The sequence below is a fragment of the Zingiber officinale genome, chromosome 4B (genome assembly GCF_018446385.1).
Source record: "Zingiber officinale cultivar Zhangliang chromosome 4B, Zo_v1.1, whole genome shotgun sequence".
NCBI classification, from domain to species: Eukaryota; Viridiplantae; Streptophyta; class Magnoliopsida; order Zingiberales; family Zingiberaceae; genus Zingiber; species Zingiber officinale.
Window position 1 is genome coordinate 103,181 of NC_055993.1, and position 19,213 is coordinate 122,393.

Consider the following 19,213-nt stretch of genomic DNA (forward strand, 5'->3'; position numbering starts at 1 on the left):
GTGTTAAATTTTATTTATGATTAGGGACTGTATATAAAATTTTCCCTATTGTAGATTTGTAAATTTAATAGAAAATTTTTTTGAAGACTTTATTGGATTGGTAAAAGGAAATGCAAAAAACCACCGCAACAATGATCAACTCTACGAATTATTTTGGGTATTCTAAAAAAAAAGAATAATATTGGGGGCATTCTGAAAATTAGCCTATTTACTCGGACCACACATCTACTCTACTCTACGGGTGACGCTGTTCTAAAATATCACTGGGTGGAGAAAATCAGAAAACCCTCGGTGAACCCTAGGATTTGATCTCCGCGGTATCTCGATCCGTGTTTTCTATGCGAGCAAGGAAGGGGGAAGAGGAGATTGTGGATTTAGTCACCGAGATATCTCGATCCGTGTTTTCGAGGCGAGCGGGTAGGGGTAGAGGAGATGGCGAGCTGGAGAAGAACCCTAGGGAATGTGAGGTCCTTCGTGGGAAACGCGACGGGAGGTCTCCGAGGAGGACCCAACCTTGCTTCGTGGGTGGTCGCCGGCACCTTGGCCTACTTCCTCTGGGTCAAGCCCGCCCAGGATCTCAGGAAGGAGCAGGAGGTAATTCCGATCTAGTGTGTGTCTGGTTTGGCTTTTGTAGTAGTTTTTTTATGGACGACCATAAAACAAACACAAACTGCAACATTTATTTTCAACTAGAATATCTACGCGCATTTGTTAGTATCATTCGTAACTCAGCAAAATGGCGGCACCTGAAATGCACACTTATAGTTGAATAATGGACTTATGGCAACAATGCTTTATGCTTTGACCGAACAGATATACTCCTGGTTGAATATTCGAATTGGAGCTTAAGGATCACTACGTTGGTTATTCTTCTTCTTCTTCTTCTTCTTTATTTGAGATGTTATGAATAAGAGGCTTATATTTGTAAGAATCTCCAAGTTTTCTCAAAGAAAAGCAATGGTTATGGTGTCAACTCAGAATCAAAACTGCAAAATATTGGAATCCTCAAGCCTACCTATTCTCTTTCCCAAAAACGGAACACGAAGGTGAGCTTGAATTTTGAAATCCAATTCCATAAAGTTTCAAATTCCACATGAGAATTTAGCTTCCAAGTGAGCTCCCAAAACTGATCTTTCATCACAACTAGCAAATTACTAACAAGGAGACTTAAACATTTTCAACTGACGAAGCTTGCGAAATTAGTGTCATGATGAAGCATGCATTTGCAACTATTGGTCCGACATATTGATGCAAGAGAAAAAAAACATTATGCTCCGTAAAATGCTTGTTTAAGATTTTCTTGATTGTTGCTGTGTGGTTTGGTCAGGTTTTTACTTTTTTTGTCATCTGTTGCTTCACCAACTGTCCAGCTTCATAACCTGTCCAACTGATTTCTTGAAAATATGCTTATTTTTATTTTCTTAAAAAAAAACAAAATGTTTGAACTACAATAAGAAATAAAAAAAATGTTCACAAAAAGGACCATCTTCCTTTCCCTGCAATCCAAAAAAAAACATTTAGTTTATTTTTATCCCACCTATTTTCTTTGAAAATTTCTACCAAACATATTAAATTCATTTTTTTATTTCAAAATTAAATTAAAAATAACAATAAAAATCCCTTTCTTCCTGAAATAAACACAACCTACAGATTCATTTACTTTGTGCATGTTTCTAACTCTTGGCTGGGTGTTTGTTGCCATTGTATTAAGTTTTGAATATTGGCCTTCCATTACACATGACTTCTCATTCTTTGTTACCATAGGCAATTGTCAAGACAAGTTTTTTTTCTTTTTCATAATTTTTTCATTAATTTTATGTCCATTTCAACATTCTTAGTTATGTATGCTTGTTATTAGAAACTTAATGAACATATGCATTAATCAATGAATGTTAAGATGCATAGGGGTGTTAATGAGTCAAGTCAAGTTTGGTCGTGCTCAAATTTGTTTATTTTAGCTTGTTCAAGTTTGTTTATAAAAAATCTTATCGAGCCCAAGCATTTTGCTTAACCAATGATGTTGTTGTCATCATAATCTAGGGAAAGCATTAATTTTATAAATAAAATTTATATCATTTCTGATTTTGATCATTTTATGGACAATTTAAAATACTAAAAACTTATAAAATATTATATTTTATTTACTTGAATAAAGAAATAAAAAATATATTCCAGGTTTAGACAACTTAATAAATAAATCTATAAATTTATGAACTTTGGTTATGAACATCAATGAGCCAAGCTCATTAGTGTTCAAACTTGTATAAGTTATACTTTTTTTGCTATTGGGTGATCATAAGTGAGCTCTTGTCAAGCTGAGTACCAAGTTTGTTTGGAAACATTGTTTCAAATTTACAACCCCAATTAATCTTATCATGCTTACTAAGACCATAAGACTATGTAATTAAAAAAGGCCTAGGCAATGTTTGCTCTGCAAATTGCTGTTTATACCATCTTTTTTAATACTTGGGCCATAGCATGTACAAGTTTATAATGTCCTCATTGGGTGGCATAAAATATGATTTGTAACTGTAAGACAATTAATATATAAATTGGGTCTTATTTAATAGCTTATTCTTTTCGATATGTGAATCTGCAATCAATTCTTAACTCAATATTCAATCATAGGTCAATAGTTTGAATTTCCTCATACTTGGGGTTCTTTGCCCATATTTTTTCTTTCTTATGGCTGATTCAAATTCTATATGAGAATGACATTAGAGAAATAGCATAAATTAGGTCTTTCTGTAATAGTTTTGGAATAAGGGATCCCCAATTGAATATTAACAAAAATCATGTTGGAAACAACTTGGATTGTCTTCATAAGCATTAGATAGCTTTTCTTTTATAGCCAGGCCCATATAACAAGGATGACAATGAGGATACTTTTGCTATGCTTCTGCCCGTCTGTTGTAATTTTCCTCAGAAATTTCTTAAATTGTCATCTAGTGGGCAAAATGAAACTGATACAGAAGAAGAAAAAACAAATATAATATGCATTTATTGGCAGTACAGATGTTCAGATTCTGCCATAGTTGCACTGTCCATACATAGTATATATGTATAGTCCAGCGGTTCAGATTGAGCCACAGGTACACTGTGCATATGTTAAAAAGCCTTCTTGTCTCCAAATTCAAGAATAAACGGTTCTTCCAAATGTTCTACTTTTGGAAATTTGTACTCTGTACCAAGATAAAGGTTCACCGGAAGCAAATTAGAAATTGGGTATTGGCTTAAAATTTGTGTAATTATCTGTTTAGTAAATTTTTCTGTCTGTGAATCAACATTTTGGATGCCCATTATGCTTTATCAAGCTTGCAGAACAAAATTATTGTATTTGGAATTCTGGTGAATTGAGCCTGGTTGGGGGTACTTTTTGCTCCATAATTAGTATCTGATCCTTCCTCTTAGGTCCTTAGTTCTTATGTAAACCTTTATAATCCATAACAATTTTTTCATGTGACAGTAACCTGATTATCATTTTGTTATATTAAGAACTTCACACAGTTGACTTTAAGACAAAAGAAAAGCCAAATAAATTTACTTATGAAATTTGGTACTGATTTCTAGTTCATTACTATGGTGCTATACTTTCATAGCTAAAAAAACAGCCTAAACGGCAATGCCTCCCCCAAATATGTTTTCTTTTAAGAGTGGAGCATTAACTCATTATTGCTGTGTAACCTAATTACTAATCTTCACAAGATCAAGTTAGATTTGGATAAACAGATTCTTTTTTTTTTTCCTTTTTAATCAAGTGATTGGCGGATCTTTTGTGTATATGAAAGCTGATTGTGAACAAACCATGAACATCTCCCATTCACTTTTACTATCGGTATTTCTTTATGTTCAATCATACTAGTGACATAGCCTTGCATTATTGCTAGACCATTGGAAGGATAAGATTCAGACAGCCAATCTCAAATAGTTGGTATAATAATGGCCCGATGAATTTTTTGGAATCAAACACCTATTTTCTTTACTGTTTGATAATAGAGCAGCAAGAGCTTCTGTCTTATCGCTACTAGTTTAAGATGGTTTAAAAACATTACATGAATTGCAATTTTTGTTGTGGAGTCTATCATGATGAATATTGTCTTATGCAAAAAGCATTTATCTTATCTCTATGCTGTAACTGTTTGGCAAGGTCCCATCTTTATGAATCAACGAGTGCAATTGCTTATCGTGCTGCATAACTTGTTCTTCAGGAGAAAGCTGCTTTGGCTGCAGCCTCAGATCCTTACCGCTACATTGAGAAAACCAAACCCATTCCAGATCCTCAGGTAATCTCTGTTGTCCCTAGGCAAAGTTGAACAAATCCTAGAAAAGGAATCTCTATTTGAACAATGGTGGTTCTTCTTTGATTCCCAGGTAACCGGTTTGATATATGGGAAGAGAGAGGAAACCACCAAATCTGAGAGCTGATTCTGAGAATCTGGCGGCAATATGTTTGGAACCAGCATTTTGAAGGGTTCTTCTTGCATATCCAAGGACTTTATCAACAAAACAAAGTAATGCACGGATTTATCCATATTTTGAAGAAAGAAATAAAGGGGTTAGTTGTTAAGCAATTTCTAGTAAATTTTCTTGTGTTATTGCATAACAAATGGTTTGTATACTCGCTGTTCATGTTATATTATATTACATTAAATACACTCGGACTTCTCTACCAGACTTTTGCTTCACGGACTTACTGGAACATGGAATCCTTTTGCAAGCAGCCAATAACACATGGTCCCAGTTAATAGTTTTATAGGGATTGATAGTCAAGCCAATTGTTTCCATTTCTGTTTTATCATCCTGATCTTAACTTAGCTTCATGCCAATGCATTGAATGTGTGCACATACTGTTATCTTCAAATGATTATTCAGTTTCAGTTGATGCCAAAAGTTTTGGAAATTATTCATTTTGGAACAACAATTTTTTCCCATTCAGCTACCTGATTAGTCCAAAAAAAAAAAGCACTAAAAATATAAATAAGATGTTCTGTCCTAAGATTCTCGTGTCCCTTTGTCGACGGACGGGCATGACATTCTTGTAATATGCATTGTAACTTTGAGATATGATCTAGTCCGTCCGATCAGTAAGGCACTCTCGCTGTGTCTTCGATTGCGTGGAGGTCCCCTTGACCTAATTATTGGCCGGACCCATCCAATGCCTGTTTAACTAAATTAATAGGCCAATTGAATAAGGCGAGTTCGATAGGCCAATCAAACTAAATGAAAGATTCTATAATCGATATTAAATTTATTTTTATAACATTTCTTAACTAAATAAAATAGTCATTGTCAAAACCGTCCAATTACCCTCTTATCGTCATTACAAAGCTTATATATTAAGATTTAAGACCGACCTAATGACACGACGATCTTCTCAAGGATTGATCTGGCCCCATAGTTAATTAAGCTTATGTTCCCACTTGTTTAAGCAATAATGAAGAATTAGGTTAAAGCAATCGAACACTAATTGTCTAATTAACAATTAATTGATTTGGTTGGCGGGTTGATATCGACAAATCAGGATGCACATGGCTGCCGACAAGACAAAGCGCCGCACTAAATATTATAATTCTTAAATTAATTAACCAAAATTAGTGGAGATTAAATTAAGATTAACGCAGTGGTTACCCATACCGAAGCTTTTTATTGGATTATGTCATTGGAGTCGGTGGTCAATCGCAAAGCAAGCCAATTAGGGCACTTTTAAGTTCTTATTATAAAATGTACGGTGGATATTAGCTTGAGGGTATTAATGTAGCATACTAAAATAATTATTTTAATTTTCATATCGAATCTATTAAAGGAGAGGGAGCTAATAGAGGACAAAAAATAATAATAATAATAATAATAATAATAATAATATAATACTCCTTAAATAAAGACTGATTTTTAAAATGGATCCTTAATGATAAAAGATATAATAAAATTAAAAATTAATGACATAATGTTTTTTAATCAATATGATCCTATGAAAATTCTCGCAAGGTACTAAGATAAATCAGAAAGTACTCAAAACACGATTTATCAATCTTATATTCTTAGATTAATTATCTATTAAAAAAAATTATCTGTTAATTCATTAAAATTGATATTTGATCTAGCGTTAACCGCTGTATTATTACCTGGGGCATCCATTTTTTTCAATCTTTAATTATATCATAAATTGTTAATTTTCTTGTAGTCCATAGTGAACATCTCCTTCCTTCACTATAAAGGGCACCTTCATGACATTAACATTTCTCCCATATGAGTCTTCAAGTATGATAAAACGTGAGAGGCTTACCAAAATATAAGTGTAATAATCTATATTTCAATTATGAAGTATTTTAATATGCATACGTGCATCGAGTCGATAGATTCAGATATAATGGCTAAATATAATAATATATTTAAGATTATCACGAGGCCAATTAATTGAGACAGTGGACTACGTGATCACTAATTTCACTTTGACTTTTGTTCCTATTTATTTTCTCCATAAATAGAATGAACCTCTGAGATGTTACACTCCAACTAAATTTGTTGAATTTGATACAAGACCTAAATCGATGCATCTCAAACATAAAGATGATAAGAATAGAAGATTAACTAATTGAACTAATTAAATAAATTTAGCCAAGTAGATTTTGATGGAGATATTTATAGGAGATAATAAAAATTATAGAAATTAAAATTTGCTTAATACATATTCAGACTTATATGATTTGCTAAGATATCTTTTACGTGTTGAACTCAAGATGTCGCCATGGGAAGACTAAGCTGCCTTGAATGACTGAATTATTGAGTGAGTTGAGCTGAGTCGAGTTGAGCTATTGAGTGTTTGAGCTTGTTAAGTTGCTGAGTGATGTGTCGATCGAGTGCCAAGTGGGCCGAGTAGTCAATTGCCGAGTGGCTTAAATGTCGAGTTGTTGTTTGATGAGGCCGAGCTTCATTGAGACCCGAGTGTCAAGTTGTTGAGTTGAGTAACGAGTGTCAAGTTGAGTAACGAGTGTTGAGTGTCGATTATCGAATCTAAGTGGAAAATTGGATTGAGCTGGCCTATGTTAGACATAATTTTTTTAAAACATATTTGTCCCCTTCAAAGTTTTCGAGGTTATGTTGGACGTATGTTTCATAGGATACAATGACTCGATTATGTTGCAATGAAGCACTAGTTATTCGTGACAAACTAAACTTGTACCCAAACACTATTAGGGAAGCAAAGGAAGAGTTGTCGAGCGGACTATTCGGCAAAGAGGTGAAGAAGATGGGAGATGAAGTTGGATGGAATATTATTCACCGCTATCTTTTCTGCCCAAGTCAAGAGCCTCCTTATATAGGTTATGAATCATGGTAGCATTAAACCTGTTGATTAATAGCCGAATAAAGGCATGCTAGGAGTAGGTCATCAATGGTCGGTCATTATCGTTCGAGTAATTACAGATCGGTCATTAATATTTGTGCACTGTAGGCTTGAGCATTCATGTATATATTGGGAATATAATCAAAATCTTATATTAAAAATATATAGAAAAAATTATAAATTTAAAAGATATCTTCATTGAATGAGACATTTTATTTATTTGGTGGAACAATAAATATATAGATGAACTAAAGTGGATATACAAGCACTAGATGCCTACAAATGGTACAAATGAGTTTGCACTTTGAGGAACATCTTCTAAACATTAAGCCCACATCCCTCAAAATGGCATCGCGAGCTTGCCATAGGAGAAAAATCATACAAGTGATAGCTAAGTAATGTGCTTTTGCCACGAAGTTGTCTATGAAAATCTCAAAACAAACTTAGCACCATGTAGATCTTAGATCTGATACCAATCCATACACGAAACCTGCTCCACAATTACCTAGTGATTGCGCATCGGAATAATATGCGCACATTGGTCTCATCTTCTTGCCAACATAGTGAGCAGGTCTTGGAGGGCACATAAGGCATCATGTCTGCAGTTCATAATCTTTCGTGTGTGAGCAGCCAGTAGGTGAAGCGATGCTTATGGTATATGCTAGGCCTGTTGGTTAGTCCTAGGAAAACGTACCGGTTCCACTGTACAAAAAAAATTTGTACAAGTGTCGAACATTTCCTTAAATAACTTATTGTGTTCTTTAGAAGTTAAATTAGGAATCGCAGACGGAATTTAACATCATTGATTCCAAATTTAACTTATCTGTTCTTAATGGTTTAGATTTGAATCGCAAGCAGAACTTAACACTATTGATTCAAATCCACCTATGTTATTAATTCCATTAAATATTAATTTCCAAAATTAACTTTCAGGACTGCATGGCGAGGCACATGGCCTTATTGGATATGGGAGCAACCACCACCGCCTAGTCAAAGTCTTTTAAGGAAAGCTAATATTTAATTTCCTTAAATAACTCTAGGTTAACCAAAAAGAACAATCGAATCACAAATTCGAAAAAGAAGAAAACACAAAATCGAAAAATAAATTCGATAAACTAGATCTAATTGCCTCTTGTATTTAGAATTCTTACAAAGAAAATAATTAGTATGATGCGGAAGAAAATTACTAATTATATCTTCTCTTTGTAAGCTAATAACCTCGAGATCTTCTACCATATTCCTCGCCTCGCCTTGGACGTCGTGTGGGCGACGATCCTCCAAGATGAGCACCACCCAAAAGCTTCTTCCTCTTCTTCTAAAATCCGTCCACCTGAGGTTCTCTAACCATATTCCTCACCCCTTCTTTTATATTACTTGCCCAAGGCAAATAAGGAAAAATATTTTACAAAAAATTAAATCATCCTTTAGTTTTTCCTGTTCCCTTTTTATTTTTCCTTTTATTTCCTCTTGATTGAATCAATCACCAATTTTAATTTTGTGATGATTTTTTAATTTTAATTATGGCCGGCCCCTTGCTTGGGCACCAAGCAAGGCAGCCGACCACCTCATCAATAGGAAAAGGAAATATATTTTTAAAATTTTACAAGAAGAAATCCTCTTATAAAATTTACAAGCTTTCTTTCCTAAAGTAGGAGTTAAAAAAAAAGTTCTAAAAATTAAAACCATGTTTTAAAATTTAAAAATTCTCTTATAAAATTTCCTTTTTTAACATGATGATAGAAAATTTTAATTTTAAAACTTATCTTCCTTTTTTTTTAAACCATGAGGATGGTTAAAAAATGAAAGTTTTAAAACTTTTAAAAACCTCTATTAAAACATGTGGCTAAATTCAAATAAGGAAAGTTTTGAAAATTAAAATCTCTCTTTTAAAACTTATAGTTTTCTACAAAGAGAATATTTTAAAAATTCAAAACAACCATCCCTTTTTGAATTATTGTGGTCGGCCCCTTCATGCTTGGTCACCAAGCAAAGGGCCGGCCCCTATAGAAGAGGATGTAGCCGGCCCTTGCTTGGTCACCAAGCATTGGACCGGCCCACTTCTTGGACACCAAGAAGAGCTTTACATTTGGATGGACTTGAGGCTATAATGAGGCTACGACAGGGACCTAGAGGAGAAATGAGTTTTGGCCTTCCGATGAGCTTGAGTATCCCGTGCTCACTCCGAACACACAACTCAAGTTCATCGATAATAACTCATTCCACTAGAGAGTTATTATCGCACTACCGCACCAATCCCAAATTACATTATGGGCTCCTTCTTATTATGAGTGTGTTAGTCTCCCTGTGTTTAAGATAACAAATATCCACTAATTAAGTAAATTACTGACAACTCACTTAATTAATATCTAGCTCCAAGAGTAGTACCACTCAATTCATTATCATGTCGGACTAAGTCCACCTGCAGGGTTTAACATGACAATTCTTATGAGCTCCTCTTGGGGACATTCTCAACCTAGATAACTAGGACACAGATTCCTTCTATAATCAACAACACATACTATAAGTAATATCATTTCCCAACTTATCGGGCATATTGATTTATCGAGCTAAACCTCACCCTTTGATAAGTCAAAGAAATAAATATTAAATATATGTGCTTGTTATTATATTAGGATTAAGAGCACACACTTCCATAATAACTAAGGTCTAATTCTTTTATTAAGTCAGTACAAAAAGAACTTACCTAAATGGTCCTACTCAATACATTTAGAGTGTACCAGTGTAATTTATTAATCAAGATAGACTAATACTTAATTACACTATGACTATTCTGATAGTTTATTCCTTTTCATCTTAGTCATGAGCAATTGTTTATAATTTATAAAGAACCGACAACATGATCTTCTGAGTGTGACACCACATACCATGTTATCTACTTATATAAATTAATTGAACAATTACATTTAACAAATAAATGTAGATTTTGACCAATGTGATTCTTTTATTTCAAAATTAAATGTTTACAAAAGCTAGACTTTTAGTATACACTCCAACAAGGCCTCCACACTGACAAAGCCCAGTGCACCGGAGATCCCCTTGGCCTGATGAAAGCATACGCATTTCTCGCGTCATGCCTGGCTGCGGCAAACCAATCCAGAAGCAGCATGATTCCAGAATTGCAGCTCGTGTTCCTCTCGCTCGTTGAACTAGTTGGTCGATGATCTCAACAACCTTTTAATCAATGGCGAGTTCGAACACTTGCCTTGTCACTACAAAAAGTCTGAGCTCTTTAGGTAATGGTGATGCACACATTTCACTCAAAGCGAATCCATCTTGATTTGAATGTTCCAAAGCGTCCGACATAGAAGTGCAGTGTTCCATGCTTATAGGTCCTGAACGTCATATCCGTCTTCATTCTCAGAGAGACACAAAGTGGCCCAAGCAATCGGTAGGTGCTTTGTGGACCAAACAAAAGACCAATTGATGTTGTATAGCTTATCAATCACTCCGAAAGGCATGAGAAGGATGGATAACCAATAACATTTGATTCATTGAAGCACCGATCGAACTAACTCTAATTGCCCCGCATAAGAAAGGGTGTGTTTTGACCTCATTGCAATTTTCTTAGTCATCGCATCAAGAAGAGATTCATAGTGAGCCATCTGAAGTTTTTTTGCAGTTAATGGAATATTGAGGTATCGAAAAGGGAAGGTCTCTCCTGAAACCCATTGATACATAGTAGCTCCTCTTTGGTATGCTCATCTACACCGGCCTTATACAAGTTAGACTTCAATGGATTAGCCCTTAGCCTTGCCGTGTCACCAAAGTGTTCTAAACAGTCCGCTATCACTGTAAGGGTGGAGGAATCCACCCTTGCAAACATCAAAAGATCATCAGCATATGCTAGATGAGTGACTTGAGCCTACTTACACATCGGATGAAAGTGAAATGTCGACTACTTTGAGGCTTCCTTCAATTGCCTTGAGAATACCTCCAAATAAAGTCAAAATAGTAGGGTGAAAATGTAAGTACCCCAGGTTATTTTTGATGTGATTAACAGAGTTAAGTTATATCCTATGTCATTTGATGTCTTATGTCTATGGTGCAAGAATTTAGAAATACAAGAAGTCGAGCGAAAGAAGCAATGAGAGAGAAGGGCGAATGAGAAATGGGTTGACGGGCTCGGTGTATTCGAGGGACGAAAAGCTATGAAAGAGTACACCGGTGAACGAAAAGAACACTCACGAAGGGTTCGAAAGACGAGTTGTCGGAGAGGAAGTTTGCTCGAGGAGAAGATCCGAGTTGGGTTCGAGTAAGCTCAACTCTGGATGATTGAAATATCACGCATGCTGAAGTTGACCAAGACCAGGTGCATAGGTACCTCAAACACTAGGCGCAAAGGAGCCTCGAGCACAGGCATGAAGGCACCTTAGGACCAAGTGCGAAGGCGCCTCGAGCCCAAGCGTGAAGGCGCCTTAGGTCAAGGTGTGAAGGCGCCTCTAACCAGTCAGAGTCGTTGGCTGACCATTAGAAAGTAGATAAAACTTTATCCACTTGGAAGCACCCTGGATGGCTTTGGAGGAGCCTCCAAGCAATGGTAACTTATACTAAGAGGCTATAAAAAGCTCCCTAAAGCTATAAATTAAATATCAATCATTTGTACTAATCTTCCTAGCTATTTCTGAGCTTTCAAATATAGTAAAAGGCTACTCCACCTTCATGAAGGAGATTTTTAGTGGAGCTTTCAACTATCTTGGATTAGCAACCACCTATGTTGTAACCAAGTAAAATTTCTTAGCCTTCTTACTTTTTATTATTCTTTTTTAGGTTTGCTATTTGTTTTAATTAATATTGTATTCTTGCTAAGTTGGAAAGCAAATGATTCTTCTAACTCTTTTTCAGGATTATTCACCTCACTTTTAGTTGGCCTACTGGGACCTACAGAAAGGAGGTCACCTTGTCTTAAACTATGTCGCCCATAGAAGACTCCAGGTATGATGCCTTTTGGCTAGAGCCTTAGATGGTGAAAGTTTAAGTAGGTTAAGGGTGACTGGATACTTCGTGAAATTCCTAGGGGAGTGAACCCTAAGTGGTGAAAAAGTGCCAAAGGATCAGAGCAGGTCAATAGTGTTGGTGCAATCTATCTTAGGTCAAGGTTGACCAAGTTGACCAAACTCGAATTGATCTGAACTTGAGTTTCAATGTCTAACAATATATGAGAGAAAAGTCAAGTAGAGCAAAAGAGAACCGATACTTGACTTGGAAAGTCCTAACTAGATGTTAGGTAAGGGAAAGTCCTAATGGGAAGGTTAGACAATGAAAAATCCTAATTGGAGATTAGACAAGGGAAAATCCTAATTGGAGATTAGGCAAGAGAAAGTCCAACGGGAAGGTTGGCAAGAGGAAAATCTAAGTGGGTCAAAGATTGACTAGACACTTGGTAAAGAATCCCTCGCAAAGCAAGATTGATCGAATGTTAGGCAATGAAAAGTCCCAATAGGTCACGAATGACTGGATATTAGGCAAAGGAAGCCCTAGTAGATTGAGGTCAACCGGATACCAGGTAAGATATGAATTCAACTTAGAAAGACTAAATTCAAGGTTATCAATCAATTGGTTAGAGACACCAATTGATTGGTAAACCTTGAACTTAGATTCTAGGTTTAGGGTTGAGCAATCAATTAGAGTAATTGATTAACTCAAAGCAACCAATTAGAGTAATTGATTAGCTATGTTTTCTCGAGAGTATAGTTGGCTTCGGAGTTGATTGGTCAATCGATTGTCCTTAGACCAAAAATCGATTAGTAAGGTTTTTATGAAGGAACATAAGGATGTTAAATTGATTACCTTAATTGATTCAGCATGGTCAATTGATTAGGGTAATCGATTGGGAATATTTTCTCGTGAGAATAGAAGGTTTCAGAATCGATTGGAAGTTGTCAATCAATTGGTATGATTCACCAATTGATTGATCGAGCAAAAAAGAGTCATTCTGTAGGTTTAAATGGTTGGATCCTATGTGACAATTGATTGGGGGTAAGGCTAATTAGTTAGTGTTAGATTTTGAGAGATGTTCTAAGGCAATTGCCTAACGATTTTACTAAATATAGATTCACTATTTGAGTGCATATTATATGTTTGATTATCTTAAACTCATTTACTGAATATCCACAATACAATACATAACATGAGAAAAATTGTGATTGGGTCACAACTAGTGATTATCTCTACATGTGCAATTATGAATATATTAGAATTTTCTAGTCGTCGAATTGATACATTTGGACATTATCAATTCTGTAAGACTAGCACAAGTTATACTCATTGGTTTGCTAAGCAACTATTTTCTCACTAGCTGGAGATGTTGGGATGTCGAGAGTTAAACGCGGATGCTAGTTATGGTAATTAGTTCATTAGAGTGACTTGCTGTAAGATTCATATGATTATCTATATATATAGATATCTTTGTGAAGCTCTTACTGAAGCTCGAGTGTAAGTTTCCTTCGACTTGAGATATACAAGTCATCTTGGTCATGGAGACTTATACTTTAACATCTTAAGCAAATACCTCGTTGAGGTGTGGACCCGGGATGATTGGGTATAAGTCAAAATGTCCGAAGATATTTAGATAGTCCACAGAGGATTCACCGCTCTTTGTGAGGAGATGTATATCCTATGGCCACTATTAATATTATTACTGAATGTCTTTAGCCAAAGTATCACATGTTAAGAGTGTGAGACTCTTAGACATATGTACGACTAATTTGAATCCGTAGAATGAGGAAGTATTACTTGGGCTAGGTGTGACGTAGTCAATCTAGTGGGGACAAACATATAGACCATGTCCTGAACCAAGTGGGTATAAGATAAGTGAAAGAAACAAGGCACGAGTCACTTAGCTGTTGAAGGGTTTAAAATTAGTTCTAAGATCAACTATGATTTTTTGACTGATTAGGGATTATGATATACTATTAGGTGTCACTCATGATCATTCTATAATTAAGTAATTAAGTAGTTAATTATAAACGATCAAGATGAACCGGAAACATATTGGGTCACATGCACTAACGAGTCTCTAAAAGATGTAAAACAAGTTAAAGAATAGGATTCTTAGATCAAGAGATAAATGTTTGTTGGATCATACATAAGATAAATATGAAAATATTTGTCATAATAGAAGTACAGATGGACTACATCTCTTATAGTAAAGTTGGACCATATTTGGTATAATCATAAATTAGTCATGAACCAACTTGATTTAGTTGTGAACCAAATCAAGGGGTTAATGGGCTAATTTTTAGTTAAGGGATAATGAGTTATATTTGGATTTTCTAATCCAACTCATTAAAGAGGATTATTTATAGATGTAATTAGGAGAGAATTATATACAAGTTTCATTATTTGGTTGATTGACTTTTGGAAGCCCAATCCTCCTCTCCCTCTCCTCTCTCTCCCGTCGCCAACAAGAGGTTGCTCCCTCTTGTTGTCATGACCATCACAAGGGAGAAAAACTCTCCCTTGTGTACTTCTCTTCTTCTTCCTCTTGATCCACTTTCTTCGCTCGTGGCTAGTAACTTCGACAACATCACTAACAGGTCATCCATAAGATATACCTAAGGAGAGGCTTGTCCTCAAGGAGTTATCTTGAGGAGCTCGGTGTGGATACGAATAGAGGCGAGGTTCGACAACATCACTAACAGGTCATCCATAAGATATACCTAGCATAAATTTACTTCCCGTAAAATTTTAGTTATGCGATCATGTTTGGTATGTTGTATCCTTGTATGCGCATGGTGTGTGTGATGTAATAAATAGAAATTATTATTGTTTTATTTTCTGCTGAAATGTTTATGAAACGTGTTTTAGCACACACTTGCATCAAACATATCCCAACAATTAGGAGTCGTTTTTGAGCCCAAAAAATAACCCTAGAAAATGGGGTTTCATGAAGATTTCACAATGTCAATTCTTGGAGATTCCGAAGTGAAGTGTTATTACATTTCTGAGTCAATAAGAGGTATTTCCTAGCAACAAGAGATCAAACAAGCAATATTTTGATTGTAAATCATTTTCGATTGTATTTGAATTTGTCTTCTTATTTCTTGTTATGTTCTTGTAAGAACATGTTGTAAAAAGCTTCTCCACCTCCGGAAAATTTCACGATATTCATAGTGGAAGCTATAAGTGAGGAATGAACTCTTAGATTAGTCATTTGAAGAATGTGAATACCAAGTAAATTAAAGTTTTAGCGTTGTGGTGTACTTCCCTTCAAGTTTCCATTGCAACTCAACTTTGAAGAAGTGATCGAAGCTATTCATCCTTCCTCCTCTAGCTCATTCAGGTCCTAACAAATAATGATTGAATGTTTGAGGGAAGGCTCGGAGCAAAGGCCTGGACCATCAGAATAATGGTATATCCTTCGTTTAAAGGGAAGATTGTTGGGAATATAATCAAAGTCCCATATTGAAAATACATAGAAAAGATCATGAGCTTAAAATATAAAAGATATCTTCATTCGTATGAAATTCTTTGGGTAGAGTCCTAAAATAAATTCATGATAATTTAGGCCAAAGTAAATAATATCATACCATTCTGGAGATATGTAAATTTTTTTTATCCTAACATTAAATATGTTACACACTTAACCAAGCAAAAAATATCCTATGCGACAAAACGTTAACTTATTCGCTTAGGCAAACTTTGATCTGATCAATCTGACATTCAACATGCGCAAGTCGCTCTCATACATAAATCAACTGGATTTAGTACAATTTAGACCTTGGATCTACACTTCCTCATGGACAAGCACATGAGAGAGAGCCTCTCATCGATACACATTCACAATATCAAGGATTATGATTCATTATAAACTAACTTTAGTACCAACAAACTCTAGATGTAGAACTAAACTCTCCTTGATATTGCAATTCCTTTTCCATTCACTTTTTCTTACAGATTTGTCCTTAAAACAAAATTAAGGAAGCAAACAAAATTGGAGTTGCAATTATTAACCTAGATTTGAAGCCAATCTGATAATGAACCCTATTTGTATATTAATTACAAACTTTATATATATATATATATATAATCATTAGTTAAACACAAATTTCATGCGTTGACTTCCCTTTTATATATAAAAATTGTGTTTGAGTTCATGGCTAATATAATGGAATATTATTCACTACATGATAATATAATTAATCTGACCAAAGTGATCTATGATACAGCAAACAACAAAGGTAGGTATAAAGAGAGCATCTCTCCCCATTTCAGACTCATTCGAATGGATCTGCCGCTCTAATTTTTCTTTTAAAAAATAAATACTTTTATTTTAATCACCGTCCATTAGATTATCGAAGATGATCTTATAAATTAAGTAGATCAATTGCTTTAAGAAGTGTAGCTAGGAATCTATATATATTACGTTACAAGCCTGTATATTTTATAAACTTGTAGTAAATCTAGTTGTTAAGTATCCACTTACAATCATGTTCAAGGGATGATAATGACTTGAGCATCCCAGTGGCGATTAAATAATTAAGTCGACGGAGCGCATGATTATAGTGAAAGTGTCAATTCCATTGTTTTTCTAGGAAATATTTGATGCGATAAAAATAAAGAAAGAAAGGCATGCCTAGGGTGTAATATTGGTGCAATCAATCGTTTATAAAAATTGATGGTTGACTAAACTCGAGTTGAATTTAATTGAGTTTTAATATTTGATCAATATATTTATTGACGAGAGTGAGACAACAAGTAGATGAAGAGTTTGTCAGAGAGGAAGATTGATCTAGTACTTAATGATTAAAAGTCTAATAAAGAGTTAGTAAGTAAAAAAGTCCAAGTGCATCATAGTTGACTGGACGATACTTGATGGTTAAAAGTTTAATAGAGGATCGAATACTTAACGGTGGTTAAAGTTCAATTCTGGTAGATTATGGAGGTGTGAGAAGAAAAGTCTAAACGGATCAAGGAGGATCGAATATTTGGCAATAATAAAGTTTTAACAGGTCAAAGTTGACCGGGTGTTAGGTCAGAAACAAAAAGTTTTGAAAGGTCATGGTTGCATGGATCCAAGACGGATAAAATCCTAGTAGATTGAAGCTAATCGTAAATCAGAGTTAATCAATACTAATCGTATGAAGAAGTTTTAGAGACGTTAGGGTCCTTTTGTTGGACCCCATGGGTGTTTTGATGTGATCAACCAAGTTAGGTTAGGTCCTGCTTGTTATTTGATCTCTGTGTCTAAGTGTGCAGGAACTTAGGAGCGCAGAAAGTCAAGCAGAAGACGCAGCTAACGAGAAGGACGGCATGGGAAGGGAGCCGACGGGCTCGGTGTGTCCGAAGGACGAGAGAGCTGCGGAAGAGTACTCCGGTGGACGAGAAGAACGTACACGGCAATCGAGGAACGAGAAGCCAAGACGGAAGCCTGCTTGAGGAAAAAGCCTGGAATTGGGTTCGGGTAAGCCCTTTTCCGATTGGCCACAATCACCCAATCAATCGGAGCTTCGGAAGATGAAAAGGAGCCAAAAGGAGCTGAAGAAGCTAGCTGGAGGCGCCTTCAACGAAGAGCTGAAGGCGTCTGCACTGCCTGCAGGCTTGGAGGCGCCTCCATTCCCTTTGAGGCGCCTCAAACAATCCGAGGCACCCTCAAGGGCAATGGAGGTGCCTCAAACCCAGTCAAGATGAACGTTTGTGAACAATGTTTCGCAAGTGCAATGTGTTGGAGCAACATAACCGACAAGAGAGGGTGAATTGCTTGTACAAAACAAAGTTAAACCCTTCTCAATTTTTCAACATAGATTAGTAGCATACTTATAAAAAGGAAATTGAGCAATTAATAAAATAAAATAAACTAAGAAATTACTGGGTTACAACCTAGGTGGTTGTTAATCCAAGGTAAAAGAAAGCACTAAAAAGACCTTTCTCGTGTAGGCGGAGCGAAGAAGTCTGTTACACTCGTTGAATGTTCAGAAATGTGTTAGGAAATAAATACAAGAGTTGTTGAATATTTTCTAGCTCGTCTTTTTATAGTTCTTAGAAAATATTATCTGCAGCTTGAAGGCCCCTTCCATCGGATAAATTCTATCTTCCGAGGATAAAGCTTTATCCTTGGGTAACAGCTAGGGAAGACACCTTCGCATTGTTCATTGAAGGCGCCTTCCAAGCCATGGAAGACCCCTTCCACAAGGTAGTCTTTGCAGAGCAGACTTCCAGCCATTAAGCATTTGAAGTTGTCTTATCTTCTTCGCATGGGTGATGCTCCGGTTACCGGAGTTGAGCTCATCCGAACCCAACTCTGACCTTCTCCTCGAGTTGGCTTTCTCCCTGGTTTCTCATCCCTCAAATGCCGCGTATGTCCTTCTCGTCCATCGGTGTACTCTTCCGCAGTATTTCGTCCTTTGAATGTACCAAGCCCGTTGACTCCTTTTTTCGTGTCATCCTTCTCGCTAGCTACATCTTCCTCTCGACTTAACAAAGGGTTTTTAAAAGGTTTGAAGCACGGAAAGATAATGCCGGTTCTTGCGAGTTAGGGAGAAAGTGTTGCTGCATTTCCAACAACCAAGAAGCATTTCCTAACAACAAGAGATCAAGCAAACAAGATTATTCAATAAGTCAAAGGACTAATCATCAAGGAAGCTCAAGTTTGAAAATGGATCTCGAAGATGGATTCGGATATGACATTCGAGCACTTCCACCTTTTAGATTGGGAGGATTCGATCTTTGGAAATTAAGGGCTGAGAATTTCATCATGATGAGCATAGAGCAATGGTTTACTCTAATGCAGGAATTTGAAGCCCCAATGGATTGTAAAGGAAAAATCCTCAAGAATAAGAAATGGATCAAGGAGTAAATTCAAAAATCTAAGACAAACAACAAGGTAACCAAAATTTTAGTTAATTTGGTACC

General features: G+C 35.8%; 1 protein-coding gene across 2 annotated transcripts; it reads left to right on the forward strand.

Annotated features, from left to right (window-relative positions):
* The first annotated feature begins 239 nt into the window (after nucleotides 1–239).
* Nucleotides 240–4,882, forward strand: LOC121974282. 2 transcript variants are annotated; one of them, XR_006109974.1, is made up of 4 exons: nucleotides 240–594; nucleotides 4,209–4,283; nucleotides 4,372–4,555; nucleotides 4,674–4,882. XR_006109974.1 is itself a non-coding variant. In XM_042525267.1 (3 exons), the coding sequence occupies exons 1-3, from the start codon at nucleotides 433–435 to the stop codon at nucleotides 4,423–4,425; spliced, it is 291 nt and encodes a 96-aa protein (XP_042381201.1). In that variant the 5' UTR covers nucleotides 240–432; the 3' UTR covers nucleotides 4,426–4,672. The 2 variants fall into 2 exon arrangements, 1 of the variants encoding a protein (XP_042381201.1); XM_042525267.1 differs by lacking the exon at nucleotides 4,674–4,882 and having other exon boundaries at nucleotides 4,372–4,672.
* The last annotated feature ends 14,331 nt before the right edge of the window (nucleotides 4,883–19,213 follow it).

What these genes read in the sequence shown, in the direction of transcription:
- LOC121974282 (XM_042525267.1), top strand. Translation starts at nt 433, where the DNA reads ATGGCGAGCTGGAGAAGAACCCTAGGGAATGTGAGGTCCTTCGTGGGA. An exon ending in ATCTCAGGAAGGAGCAGGAG is followed by an intron (nt 595 to 4,208) that starts GTAATTCCGATC and finishes CTTGTTCTTCAG; the next exon opens with GAGAAAGCTGCTTTGGCTGC. An exon ending in AACCCATTCCAGATCCTCAG is followed by an intron (nt 4,284 to 4,371) that starts GTAATCTCTGTT and finishes TTTGATTCCCAG; the next exon opens with GTAACCGGTTTGATATATGG.